The 13,617-nt window shown below is 40.6% G+C and overlaps 1 protein-coding gene across 5 annotated transcripts in view; it reads right to left on the bottom strand.

Annotated features, from left to right (window-relative positions):
* Window positions 1-12,380, bottom strand: part of edrf1 (erythroid differentiation regulatory factor 1) — an 84,320-nt gene extending 71,940 nt beyond the window's left edge. For 4 of the 5 annotated variants that reach the window (XR_011592761.1, XM_070876741.1, XM_070876742.1 and 1 more), the window contains exons 1-4: window positions 11,968-12,380; window positions 6,696-6,898; window positions 5,491-5,557; window positions 2,977-3,102 (exon numbers count right to left, since the gene is read on the bottom strand). Coding sequence is in view for 4 of the 5 variants with exons in the window: in XM_070876741.1 (XP_070732842.1) it covers window positions 2,977-3,102; window positions 5,491-5,557; window positions 6,696-6,898; window positions 11,968-12,063 (492 nt within the window). In the remaining variant the exon portion in view is untranslated. Of the gene's footprint in view, window positions 1-2,976; window positions 3,103-5,490; window positions 5,558-6,695; window positions 6,899-11,967 lie in introns of those variants that run through there. The other variant, XM_070876744.1, reaches the window with a different exon arrangement.
* Between the last annotated feature and the right edge of the window lie 1,237 nt (window positions 12,381-13,617).

Raw genomic sequence — 13,617 nt, 5'->3', positions numbered from 1 at the left:
ATGTCATCTGTTCCAGACATACACAGACCCCCCTACAGATCCTACCAAGCAACCACAAGAAATATCTGGCAGATCAGCCAATCTCCGTCAACAGATGCATCAAGCAAATGACAGACACCATGACCTGATACTTACGGGGAGGGAGGAGGGTGCAAGGGAGACTGAAAACAACCAAAGAATCCGACAAGGCTGGGGATGTGGAGGTCCTGCCAAATTTAATGGCAGGACATTATTAATTTTTATTTTCTTCCGTTTCCCACCCAAATTGACAGCCTGCTGGTGCCTGATGGGAAAACCAGCAGCAGGAGGCTGCAGCTGGGGATCTTTGGGGACGATCACGATCGGGGTTTGGTGAGAGGTAATTTGCGTTTTTGGGGGTGGTGGGGGAGAAAGAGAGATAGAGGTTGGCAGCAATCAGGGCTTTGTGAAAGGCCATCGGGGCTGGGGGTGCAATTGACTGTCATGGCAATGGGGAGAAAGGCTGCAATTGCGGCAGGGTGAATATAGTGAGGCCACAATCGGTAGGGGGAAGGCCGAAAGCTTCCTCGAGGGGCCAGAGGAAGCACTCCTGCTCCTCCTGTCTCTTTTTCACTGCCAGGTTTCCTGACCCATGGGACACCTATATTAAAACTGTTAAATTTAGATCAGACTCCAAATTGCACTGTGGGAGTCCAATTTAAATAGCTTAATGAAGTGACCAATAAACATCAGAAATACATTAAATAAAGCTAACCTTTTAACACTACTGGCAAATGACTAAAATGGTCACTAAGAGGATGAAGTGGATCATTAAATTTGCATCCTTGGTGTTAACCTGAAAAACTTATACTGAACAAGTTTTTGCAAGTAAGTTAAGGACACTTAGTTGTTTAGATGAAGTACTACAGCTTCATTCAGGAAAATCATCAACTGAGATCAGGGTACTTTCTCAAAGTTGGGGATAGGGGAGGAAAGGCAAAACAATCCAGGCTATTTTTGTATATATTTGTGCAGCCAATTACTGAGCTGCACAGGCAGGAGACCAGCAAGCAATTCGAGCAATTAGTATGCGGACCAGAAGATCTAACAAGGGTAAAAAAAAGTTACGTAGGATCCCTTTGCTAGTTTTTAAGGAAAGTGCTCTCTGAAATGTCTAGATCAAATTAGCATCAATGACACAGAATTATTTTGTGATTTAATGTATATCGCAAATAAATTAAGTGTTCAATATCTGCAAATGTAGCAGATAAGCCACAATATCCAATTCTAGCCCTTTCCCATTGCACCCCCAATATATTAACTAGTCCATAGAATCGTACAAATTTACAGCATGAAAGGAGGCCATTTTGGCTCATCATGTTTGCGCCGGCCGATAAAAAGCTATCCAGCCTTATCCCACTTTCCAGCTCTTGGTCCATAGCCTTGTAGGTTACAGCACTTCAAGTGCACATCCAAGTACTTTTAAGTGTGGTGAGGGTTTCTGCCTCTACCACCCTTTCAGGCAGCGAGTTCCAGACACCCAGCACCCTCTTGGTGAAATAAATGTTGCCTCAAATCCCCTCTAAACCTCCTACCAATTACTTTAAATCTATGCCCACTGGTTGTTGCCTCCTCTGTTAAGGGAAATAGGTCCTTCCTCTCCACTATATCTAGGCCCTTCATAATTTTATACATCTCAGTAAGGTCTCCCCTCAGCCTCCTCTGTTCCAAATAAAACAAACCCAGCCTATCAAATCTTTACTCATAGCTAAAATTCCCCAGTCCAGGCAATATCCTTGTAAATCTCCTCTGCACCCCGACTAATGCAATCACATCTTTCCTGTAATGTGATGACCAGAACTGCATGCAGTACTCTAGCCGTGGCCTAACTAGTGTCTTATACAGTTCAAGCATATATGTTCCTGCTCTTGTATTCTATGCCTCGGTTAATAAAGGCATGTATTCCATTTGCCTTCTTAAGCACCTTATCTACCTGGCATGCTACCTTCTGTGGACATGCACTCCAAGGTCCCTTTGTTCCTCTACACTTCGGAGTGTCCTACCATTTAATGTGTATTCCCATGCCTTGTTAGCCATCCCCAAATGCATTACCTCTCATTTCTCTGGATTGAATTCTATTGTCACTGTTCTGCCTACCTGACCAGCTCATTGATATCTTCCTGCAGTCTAAAGCTATTTTCTTCGATATCAACCACATAGCCAATTTTTGTATCATCTGCAAACTTCTTAATCATACCCTCTACCTTCAAGTATAAATCATTGATATATACCACAATAAGCAAGGGGCCTAGTACTGAGCCCTGTGGAACCCCACTCGAAACAGCCTTTCAGTCAGAAAAACACCCATCAACCATTATCCTTTGTTCCCTGTCTCTGAGCCAATTTTGGATCCAACAGGCAGGAGAGATTGTCTCTCTAATCTCTCCTGCTTTCCACCCTAGCACAGACCTTCCCTTTTGTTCTTTCTTCCCCTCCCCTTTCAGTGTTTGTTAAGAATGTGTTCTTTTCGAACACTCTCCAATTCTGACTAAGGGTCGCCGACCTGAAACATTAACTCTGCTTTCTCTCCACAGATGCTGCCTGACCTGTTGAGATTTACAGCATTTTCTGTTTTTATTCCAAATTCCAGCATCCACAGTATTTTGCTTTTGTATTTTGGATCCAACTTGCCAATTTTCCCTGGATCCCTTGGGCTTTTACTTTCGTGACCAGTCTGCCATGTGGGACCTTATCAAAAGCTTTGCTAAAATCCATATACACTACATCAAATGCACTACCCACATCAACCCTCCTTGTTACCTCCTCAAAAAATTCAATCAAGTTAGTCAAACACGACCTTCCCTTAACAAATCCATGCTGACTGTCCTTGATTAATCGGTGTCTTTCAGAATTTTTCCAATAATTTTCCCACCATAGTCCAATATACCACTTTATGGATTTATATAAAAGCACATTCATGGTTAAAACAATGTGTATATTTTGTTAACTTTCACTTACTTGTGACGAGGTCATAAAGAGTTCCTGAATATCTAATTCATCAAGCAGGAGGGTCCTTCCAATGCGATGAACACCCATGCTGACGTGTGATTTGCTATATGGTATCTTCAGCAACTTTTTAATGTTCTAATTTTAACAAAATGTATGGTATTACAATTCATTGTCACCATAAAATGAAGTATTTTTTTAAAAATCAAATTAAATATTCATTCAGCAACAGTGGGTACAATGAACTAAGTCATCCAAAAGCAGAAAGCAATTGACATCGTTATTTAATCTAATTTGTGAAATAAATGGTGACCGTTACAGATTACACATAAAATAAATTGAATGGACAATAGCTTAAACAATACTTCATGCTATGCCACAATATTCAAAAATATATTATAGTTTTTCTACAATTATTTATTTAAAATGTCATTCTTTTAGATAGATTGAACATATTTCACTTAAATACATTTAAAATGTACACATTTTTGTTTGAGTAAATGTGCTAATCTTTAAAAAATTTTGAATGTGCTTCAAAGCGATATACTTTATTTTTGGCACTAGATGGATTTTTGGTGCAAACTGCTCATTTTTACCAGATCTTTTACATTGGCAAAATGACAAAACTTTGACTGGTCATGATCCAAATATTTTATAAATTTTACATGGACTTACGAGTTCTTAATTCCATACACAAAAAACCCATAAAAAGTTAAACAAACGCTAAATAAATATTTTCAGTTAGGTGCACAAACTATTAAGCAGAATAGAGAATACTCAAATGTAAATCATGAAATAGAGAATTCCTCCTACAAGCAAGTGTTCCATTTACACATTCAATGACTTGTCACAAAGTATTCCATTTACAATGCAAATGTGGTAGCAACATACATTTTATTTGACTTCAATTAGAATTTTAAGCAAAATGTTCCACATTCCTTTATGAGAGGGCCCAAAAGTGTATAACCATCATATTGCAAATCTCACTAGCAGGAATTAAATTGGAAATTCTAGTTAACCACACACTCCAAAGACAACTAGGATACACAAAACTGTGACACTACACCATTAGTAGTGGGACAGTTTTATTCTGGCATGAAAAGTTCATGAATGCAATTTCCATTATAAATGTGGATATAGGATTGTCTAACAGAAAAAGTTGACAGGAAATGCACGCAAACAAGATTTTTTTAATACATTATATATAGCTCTAGCTCTGCAGTCTTATTATTATGTGGCAGTAACTTGGAACACATTAACCATTGCAGCTCCACATTAAATGGTAACAATCTATATACCAAATAGGGAATGAATTGAGTAGTCTAACAAAATTAGTCAATATACAGCCACAAGTGGCAAAATTCATTTGCATGGCTATGACCTTGATCCAAAAGGTACAAGACAGAAATATTACCGTGCCGATACGTCAAGCCACCAGTAAAAATGCAGCTTGCCAACTAACTACTTGAATGGATATTACTCACATCGTCAGCTAGCAGTAAATCCAAGAGGGCAATGAATAGCCACTATACTTGTTTCACAGTTGCTTTTCACAAGCTTTCCTGAAGCAGATATCTATAGGTAATATATGCAAGGCAGCAATGTGGGATAATCCACACAGCCTTTAGACATTCATGTTTGTAATTAGCAGTGTGGGAGAGAGGTGGTGCTGGGTGTAGAATCTGCCAAGATTCCCACACCTGACCATTATTCAGTGATCCCTACTGAAAAGTGTGTATCTGTAAACATTAGGCAAAGACCAGGGCAGGCTCAGATACAAAGTACCCCATATCAAACAGCCCAATAGTATTCACTGTCAAGGCTCACACATGAACAGCTACTGGGACAAGACACCAGAGGTGCTGCTACATCCAATTAATTGTAAACCAGTATGAATCACCATATTTGATGAGGAAAGAAATGGGAAGAAATCTAGGGGGAAAAGTTACAAAAGAATTCAGATTCAAATGTATTTTAATCTGGAACATATCTAAATAGTAGGTTTACTTGAAGCAGTGTTATTAAGACACGCTTGCAAGTTTAGCATTGGTGCAAAAGTGATTTCAGCATCGTAATAATGCTAAACCTATGCAGTGTAAATTGAGTAATGTCTCACTGCAGTGCTCTTCAGTATTAGGATTCAGGCTGCATTTACATTATAACTGCGAAATTAAACCTCTTTGCACCAATATTAAATGCACCCTTAAACAAACAGTGTAAGGGAACGAAAGTATCAGCAGAAAGTCAATCAACAATGCTTCTGCAATTATATTATTTGTTGTATACACCTCCAAATGAGTGGCTCAGTAACTCTTTCCAGCCAGTTTTACCAATGAGATCATTAGCTTTTGTTGATATGAATTAAACTATAATTGCTTTAAAATTGTATTTAAATAGAGGATTGATGGAGAGATTCTTATTTTTTGAAAAACTTTCAATTTTGATATACTGTTTATAGACAAGCTGGGGCTTTACACAAATAAATTCTAACTAGTCATTAAATGCACATCAATATGAATACAGTACCTCAGAATCGGACACAACATCAACATCATTCCCAATGCAGTCAATGAAGTCATATGCCATTCCAAAACTTAAGGAAAAATAAACAAAGTTTAATATTCTTAATAAAGAACTGATATATTTATTTTGTGTATTTATCAAGCTAAACGGGAATAATTCTGATGAAGGGTTGTACATTAACTTCTCTTTCCTCTTTATAGTTAGTGTATTCCCAGCATTTTATTAGCAAGAAGAATTCTCAAAAAGTGATTTTTACATTTTATTAGCACTAGTGAAACCAATGGCACATTTTAAACAGCCATACTTCCAGTTACTGATCATAAATCATTCAGCAATTTATTTCTCAAAAGGAGCATGTGTGCACATAGTGGAAAGGAGGGGACATTTTGTATTCTAGTGGATTGCCAATAGCTGAGAAAATAGATGTAGATGCAAATAGTGAGAGCCACAGACAGTACGTAGATAGAGTTTTGAATCAAGGACATCTTTACATACATTTACTATTCATTTTTGATTAATTATGTATATATGTGTAAGACTTCCAAATGGTACACCAATACTCATTTAAAAAAAACTAAAAAGTCTAATTTTACAAGTCCCACCAATTAGGTTGGGGTGAAACGGGTGAACCAACCATGATTACTTCGCCTGATAGTCATCCATTCCCCTCCCTACCACCCCCACCCCACCCCGTTCCAGATAAAAAACTGCATATGGCCATTGGGAGATAACACAATTGGGCTCAGTTGTGATGCAGCCCCACCCCCCCGGTTGATGATGACTGCATGGGTCAACGCATTCAGAACAAAATACTGTAGTAGAAAATTGGAAGGGGTTGGAAGAAAGAACACCGATGATTCAAAATAATATTACATTCCTTATGCATAGAGATTACCAGCTGGCTTGCTGCAGAAAAAGTTTAAACTTTACTTGAAGTTATTTTACATTGAAACATCAGTGAGCTGAGACCAACACCATCTAAGTGCAGTGATCATTCGCTTCATGAGAAACACTTTCACTGCATTGTGAATTATAGGCCCTTTTCTTGTATGAATTAAACCCACCAGGAAACTGTCAATGCAATAACCTTATAAATCACAAAAAAGATATACATCAATAAAATGCAAAATTCATATTGCAATAGAAAGCATAAATTAATCACAGGTAAATCTGCATTTGTTAACAATTACAAATCTAAAATACGTCACCTGGAAAATGGCTTGCTCTTTTTGCTTGTACCAAGAGAGGTTGCACCCGTTTGTCCAAGCTGACTAATCCTACGCAACCAATTTGCAGGTGGCAATTTAAGGTCTGTTTTTTCTTGAAGTCGTGCATAAGCTGCAGGAGGTGGGGCAGCGGAGTATTTTACCACCGCTGTGCTTTTCACTTCATTGCCTCCAAGAATGCTTTCCTATTTTAAAATGAAGCATTTAATCAATGAATGTGAAACAGGAGAAACAACTGGCACACAGCTTTGTTACTCTTTTACTATGAAGATCATTTGAATTAAATTGAAAAGACTACATTCTACACAATGTGTCTCACTCTTACCAATCATCTAATTATACAGTAGCTTTAATACAGCAAGTATTCTACAATTACAACAAATATTCTTCCCTACAGTATTGATACTTATCACAAATCATGGAATACATCGCAGGACTTGACCAAACACAATCTTGGCTGGCACTCCAGTGCAGTACTGAAGGAGACAAAGAAAGCAGAGGTCCCATTTGCCTTCTTAGGTGGACTCTTTTTGAAGACTCTCCAGTTCTGACGAAGGGTCATCGACCCAAAACATTACCTCTGTTTCTCTCCACAGATGCTGCCTGACCTGCTGAGATTTCCAGCATGTTCTGCTTTTATTCAAGATTCCAGCATCCGTAGTATTTTGCTTTTGTTTTAACAAAGATTCCTTTGCATTATTTGAAGAAGAGCTGAAGAGTTCCCCTGGTGTCTTGGCCAACATTTATCCCTCAAGCAACAGCACAAAAAATAGTTTAATTGGTCATTTGTCACAAATTGGCTGCAGTATTTCCCTACACTATAATAGCGACCACACTTAAAAGTAATTAATTGGCTGTGAAGTGCTTTGGGATGCCCCGAGGTCATGAAATGCATTATAAAAATGGAAGTTCTTTCTTTTTCTTCTTCGTGAAAGCAAATGGATATTTGAATAATGTAATGTTTATAAATAGATCGTGTTTATTTAAGACAATCATTAGAGTGTGAACAGCAGATTTGAAGTCCAACATTCAGATTTAAGTTGTGACATACTCATTAAAGCACGATGTCTACAATTTGCAAGACTAATCTCTTAGGTTTAGCAAAACATTCACTAACCTATTGGACCCTTCCCTTTTGGTTTATTCATCAAAGCAAAGGATCACTGTGCTAGGGAATGGAAGATTTTCTATTTTTAACAACCTACATCACTATCAAGCCATGCCAGCCTCGCACAGCATGATCAAATGCAGAGTAAACCTTCCATTACTTTACTCCAAAAGTGTGTAAATCCCAATTTCAGATCAGTTCCTCATTGACATTATTTTTCACACAAGTAATTTATATGGCCCCTGAGTGAAGCAATCAATTTAGTAGCAATTTATGAATAGCAGTGTGTTGTGAGGTTGTTCTCACTACTTGAAACTACAGACATCAAAACCTGAAGGTGAAAAGTCTTCATGTCAAGAACACTACCGACCATAACAAGTATTGACAGGTGCAAATGTCAATCTACATTATATACGTTTTTTTTTTAAAACTACCGCAGCTAACAACTAAAAGAAAAAATGCATTGAACAGTACCGCAAATCATTTGACAAAGTTTGGATGCTACGGAGTGGGAAAGACTTTTATATAGTGTCGGAGTAATAGTACCATGTGGGCAACACTATCATCTGACATCACTTAACATTGTTAGACTCCGGATGTTGGCAACACCTAAAAGGGAGGATGCTCCTTATTTGGTTTCCCCAAAATCTGATTGAGCACGGGCTCAACTTCAGCAGTACGTGAATGATTAACAAAAATATTTATTTCATCAATAAGGGTCAAATTTTTGGCATTACTGCACATTTGCATGGATTTCATCTGCAGTAGAAAACTGGGAAATAACACTGGCAGTACTATCTACCTTCTAAGATACATCCCTCCACATACCACTGGAGTGAAGTGGCTCTGGGTCATGTTCCAGGGGGGAAAAAATTCAGGGATGACATCGCCTTTCAGGATTTAAAAGTTTGATAATGCCAGGATATTGCCCATACATAGTCTCACCCTACATAAACCCAGATTCCAAATAAAAGCTCAAATTTATTTTTGGCTGGAAATTAATGAAAATGTATTCTGTGAGGGAGGGTGGGAGAGCATGATGTGTGGAGAATATTCCTTAGAGGAAAGTGGAATGCGCTACAAGATAGGTCATCTTTATTCCACATCCTTCACGCACTGCTAGAGACTGTCAAGTAGGAGAAAGTTTGCAGAAAGGAGGATGTTCCAGTTGCAAAAAAGAACACCCCAAAAGAGCAAGAATTCCTGCCTATATAATTTCAATCGCTTTTGTAAAGTAGCCACGAGAAAACAAACAAGGCATTAAAAGAGAAAATAATTTTCCTCAGGATGTGCTAAAGCACTTTACAGCCAATTAATTACTTCTCATCCGAAAGATGGCATCTCCAACAATGCAGCACTCCCTCAGTACCACACTCGGTGTCAACCTAGATTATGTGCCCAAGTCCTTGAACCAACAATCTTCTGATTCGGAGGCAGGATTGTTACGACTGAAGCAAGCTGATTCTTTCTCGAGAAGCCCTACTGAAGGAAGCTCAAGGCATAACTGTGGACTGGGGTCAGGGGTGACAGTAACAGGGGCTCACAATTGGCCAGGAGTTGCTCAGTTTTTTTTTTGAGCAACTTGATTTTTCTGGAGTATCTTAAAAATCCCCATTTTGTACAGTTTCTCGCTTCCTTTTGTGTGTTTTTATTCACACTGCCCGAGATCTATGTATACAATAGTGAAGGCTATAACAATGAAACCTCCTGTGCGGATTTCGTCCACTATGGGGTACACGAACATGATCTTTATGGCGCGACAACTGCAAGAAAAATGTAGGGAACAGCACCAACCCTTGTATATGGCCTTCTTTGACCTTACAAAGGCCTTTGACACTGTCAACCGCGAGGGACTATGGAGAGTCCTCCTCCGTTCCGGCCATTCTCCGCAACGACATCCAAGCCGTGATCTTGACCAACGGATCCATCACAGACCCAATCCACATCCGGACCGCGGTCAAGCAGGGCTGCGCCATCGCGCCAACCCTCTTCTCGATCTTCCTTGCTGCAATGCTTCATCTCATACTCAACAAGCTCCCCGCTGGAGTGGAACTAAGTTACAGAACCAGTGGGAACCTGTTCAACCAAGACTTTAATTCCCATATTGGACTGTTCAGTCACCTAAGAACTCACTTTTAGAGTGGAAGCATGTCTTCCTCGATTTCGAGGGACTGCCTATGATGGGATGAATGAAGGTATAACAATGAAACCCCATGATCGTGACTGCATCTCCATGTGTTTCGCAATCTTTCTGAAGGCACGCCAAGTTAACACCAGATGAGATGAAGCTTGATTTGAATTGATAAGCAGCATTATCAAGGTGAAACATAGAGCAACAGTTGTGATCAAATTCACTTAGTTCAACTGATACAACCCTATATTCTTGCAATGAAAGAAAAGAACATGCCAAGCATTCCCCTATCAGTGGTTTATCTTACTTGATTTAAGCAAGAGGTTTCCTAACTATCGTCCTGCATTTCTAATCTCTTCGTTTCAGTGAAGACCCTTACATCTTTTTCTTTAACAAAATTTGACTGCCTTTGCAGCCACCCTGTTTAAAAAGTCTCTCCCTGTGATCCTGTCTCTCTCTTCGCGTTCCTCTGGAAGGAATCAAAGGGTTGTTCAACCCAATGGGGGAGAGGTGTTTTCTGAATATGCAGACATATTCTACTTTATTTTAAATTATTTTAGCAAATAACCAATAAGCAATACCAAGGAAGTAAAGCACACACAACCACCAAAGAAAACCTGCACACTCTGCTTTTCAACACCATTTTACCAACACATAAAAAGGATAAAGTACACGTGCATATGCCATATGAATGAGAATTAAGATCACTTGGCAAGCTGTGTCCATTATTCATTTTTATTTACTAATCAAAAATGTAATTAGCTGTATTTGGATTCCCAAACGTGTAGCTGGTGGTGATTATATTGGACAATACCTCGGGGACCTACTATCAGCAAGGGCAGACATCGATGACGAGGTCCAACACCACCTCCAATGTGCTAGTGCAGTCTTTGGTCGCCTGAGGAAGAGAGTGTTTGAAGACCAGAACCTCAAATCTGGCACCAAGCTTAAGGTCTACAGGGCAGTAGTGATACCCGCCCTCCTACATGGCTCAGAGACGTGAACCATATACAGTAGACATATCAAAGCACTGAAGTACCACCTCCGCAGGATCCTGCAAATTCACTGGGAGGATAGACGCACTGTCAGTGTTCTCGCCCAGGCCTATATCCCCAGCATCGAAGCACTGACCACACTCGACCAGCTCTATTGGGCGGGCCACATCGTCCGCGACTAGTAAAATAGAAATTGATCAAGAAAAAAGGACTTGCATTTAAATAGCAGCTTTCACAAACACTGGATGTCCCAAAGCGCTTTACAGCAAATTAAGAATTTTTTTGAAGTGTAGTCACTGTTGCAATGTAGGAAACATGGCAGTTAATTTGCGCACAGCAAGCTCCCACAAATAGCAATGTGATAATGTGTTTGTGATGTTGATTTAGGGATAAATATTGGCCAGGACACTGGGATAACTCCTCTGCTTTTCTTTTAAATAGTGCTATAGGATCTTTTATGTCCACCTGAGAGCAGATGGGCATTCGGTTTAACATCTCATCCAAAAGACGGCACCTGACACTGCAGCACTCCCACAGGACTGCACTGGAGTTCTCTGGAGTGGGACTTGAACCCATAACCTCCTGACTCACAGGAGATTGTGCTACCCACTGAGCCACTGCTGACAAGAGTTGTCCAAGAAGCTGACAGATAAATTTAGAGAAGAAACAAGGCACACTCGAGCGTGAGAATCATTAATTTGAAACTCACCCTTGGGAAAATCAAAAAAAAATGCAACTATTGGAAATCTGAAACAAAATCAGAAGAGTGCAGGTCGTCAATCAGCAGCAGTAGAACGAACAGACAAGTTGACATTTTCGGTGTTTTCTATGCGTCCTGGGAAAACCAACCTGGAGCCTAAGGGATGGGGTTAGGGTGCATAGGGGGTGGGTGTGCAAAGGACCACGTGAGGCACACTTCCGTGTTGAGACGGCAGGCGAACAGTGCTGGGGTCTGGAGACAAACGAGGTACACGTTTCAACAACAACAAAAGTTGGAAGAAGCACAGCGGGAGGTCCTACCTGTTTGTAGTCACAATCTTCCCTGCAGCTGTCCCTGTTCTCCGCGGTCCGAGGGGGGGACTCGCTGGCTCCTGCTGCACCCTCCCTGGCATCCATCACTGCACGGAGCCGCTCGGGCAGGAGAAGAGTTAACTTGGTCCGAAAACATGAAACTATCCCTACCCAGAACGTTCGAGAAACGATTACAAAAACAACAAAATTACACGCGATGTTAAATATGCGCTTTCACGGCTGGGGTGGTGATGGTGGGACGGCCGGGACCAGGAACTCGGCTTCCCCCTCCTGCCCCGCTGGAGCCAGTGATCCCAGGCGGGTCCGCTCAACGGGACAAACCGTCGTCCAGGGTCTGGAAGGTGCGCTCGCTCGCGAGTCCCTCTCACCAGAAACTTCTGCCGCACAAGCCGGCTGGCTACCACCCCGGAAGTGATTGAAACAAGCGACTTCCGGCGTGGCTCGGGACGTTGGTTGGAAACAGTTGCGCAGCCCGCGCGCGGCGGCGGCGGAGGAGGAGGCGTTGTCGTCGTGCGGCTCCGCGGATGGGGAGTTAGATCCGGTGTCAATCAGTCACTTCAAAGCTTTTCCGTTTGCTTACATTTTGCTCCAGCTGTCTCCCGCCGACCCGCATTTTTAGAAAACAGAGGCGTCCACGCCAAGGAAATATTTTGGGGGGTGAGAGTAGATCTCCACTGCATTGAAGCGCGTGGAACAAGAAAGGACTCGCATTTATATAGCGCCTTTCACGACCGCTGATTTGTTTTTTTTTAGTGATGTCGGTTGAGGGATCATTGTTGGTTAGGGCACTGGTAGAAGTCCTCTGCTCTTCAGTCAATGTTCTTCGGCATGTAGAAACCGAATGGAAGGATAATGAGCTCCCAATTTTGAAAAAAAAATGTTTAAAACTTTGTGAACGAAGACCAGCTCTTGGAGACAATCGGTCTGTGGTGCTGTGAATCAGAGCTGTCGATGTCCCTAAGCGCCTTATATTTTTTTTAATTACCTGAAAGGGTGGTGGAAGCAGATTCAGTAATAATTTTCAAAAGAAAATTGGATATAGTGGAGAACCAGATGGCTATCGAGAATGAGGAACTGAAATCAATTAGTATTAGTAAAAAAATAATACTAGAGAAATTAATGGGACTGAACGCCGGTAAATCCTCTGGACCTGATTGCCTACATCCTAGGGTTTTGAAAAAGGTGGCTATAGAGATTGTTGATGCACTGGTTGTCATCTTCCAAAATGCCATAGATTCTAGAACGGTTCCCACGGATTGGAAGGTAGCAAATGTAACCTCGCTATTTGAGAAAGGAGGGAGAGAGAAAACGGAGAACTACAGACCATTTAGCCTGACATCAGTAGTCAGGAAAATGCTAGAATCTATTATTAAGGACATGGTAACAGGGCACTTGGAAAAGAATAATAGGATTGGGTAGAATCAACACGGATCAAAAGGGAAATCATGTTTAACAAATCTGCTAGAATTTTTTGAGGTTGTAACTAGCAGAATAGATAAGGGAACCAGTGGATGTGGTGTATTTAGATTTTCAGAAGGTATACGATAAGGTGCCACACAAGAGGTCATTAAACAAAATTACGGCTCATGGTATTGGGGGTGATTTACTAGCATGGATTGAGGATTGGTTAACGAACAG

Source organism: Pristiophorus japonicus, chromosome 3 (assembly GCF_044704955.1).
Source record: "Pristiophorus japonicus isolate sPriJap1 chromosome 3, sPriJap1.hap1, whole genome shotgun sequence".
Taxonomy (NCBI): domain Eukaryota; kingdom Metazoa; phylum Chordata; class Chondrichthyes; family Pristiophoridae; genus Pristiophorus; species Pristiophorus japonicus.
This window is presented reverse-complemented; position numbering and strand designations above follow the sequence as displayed.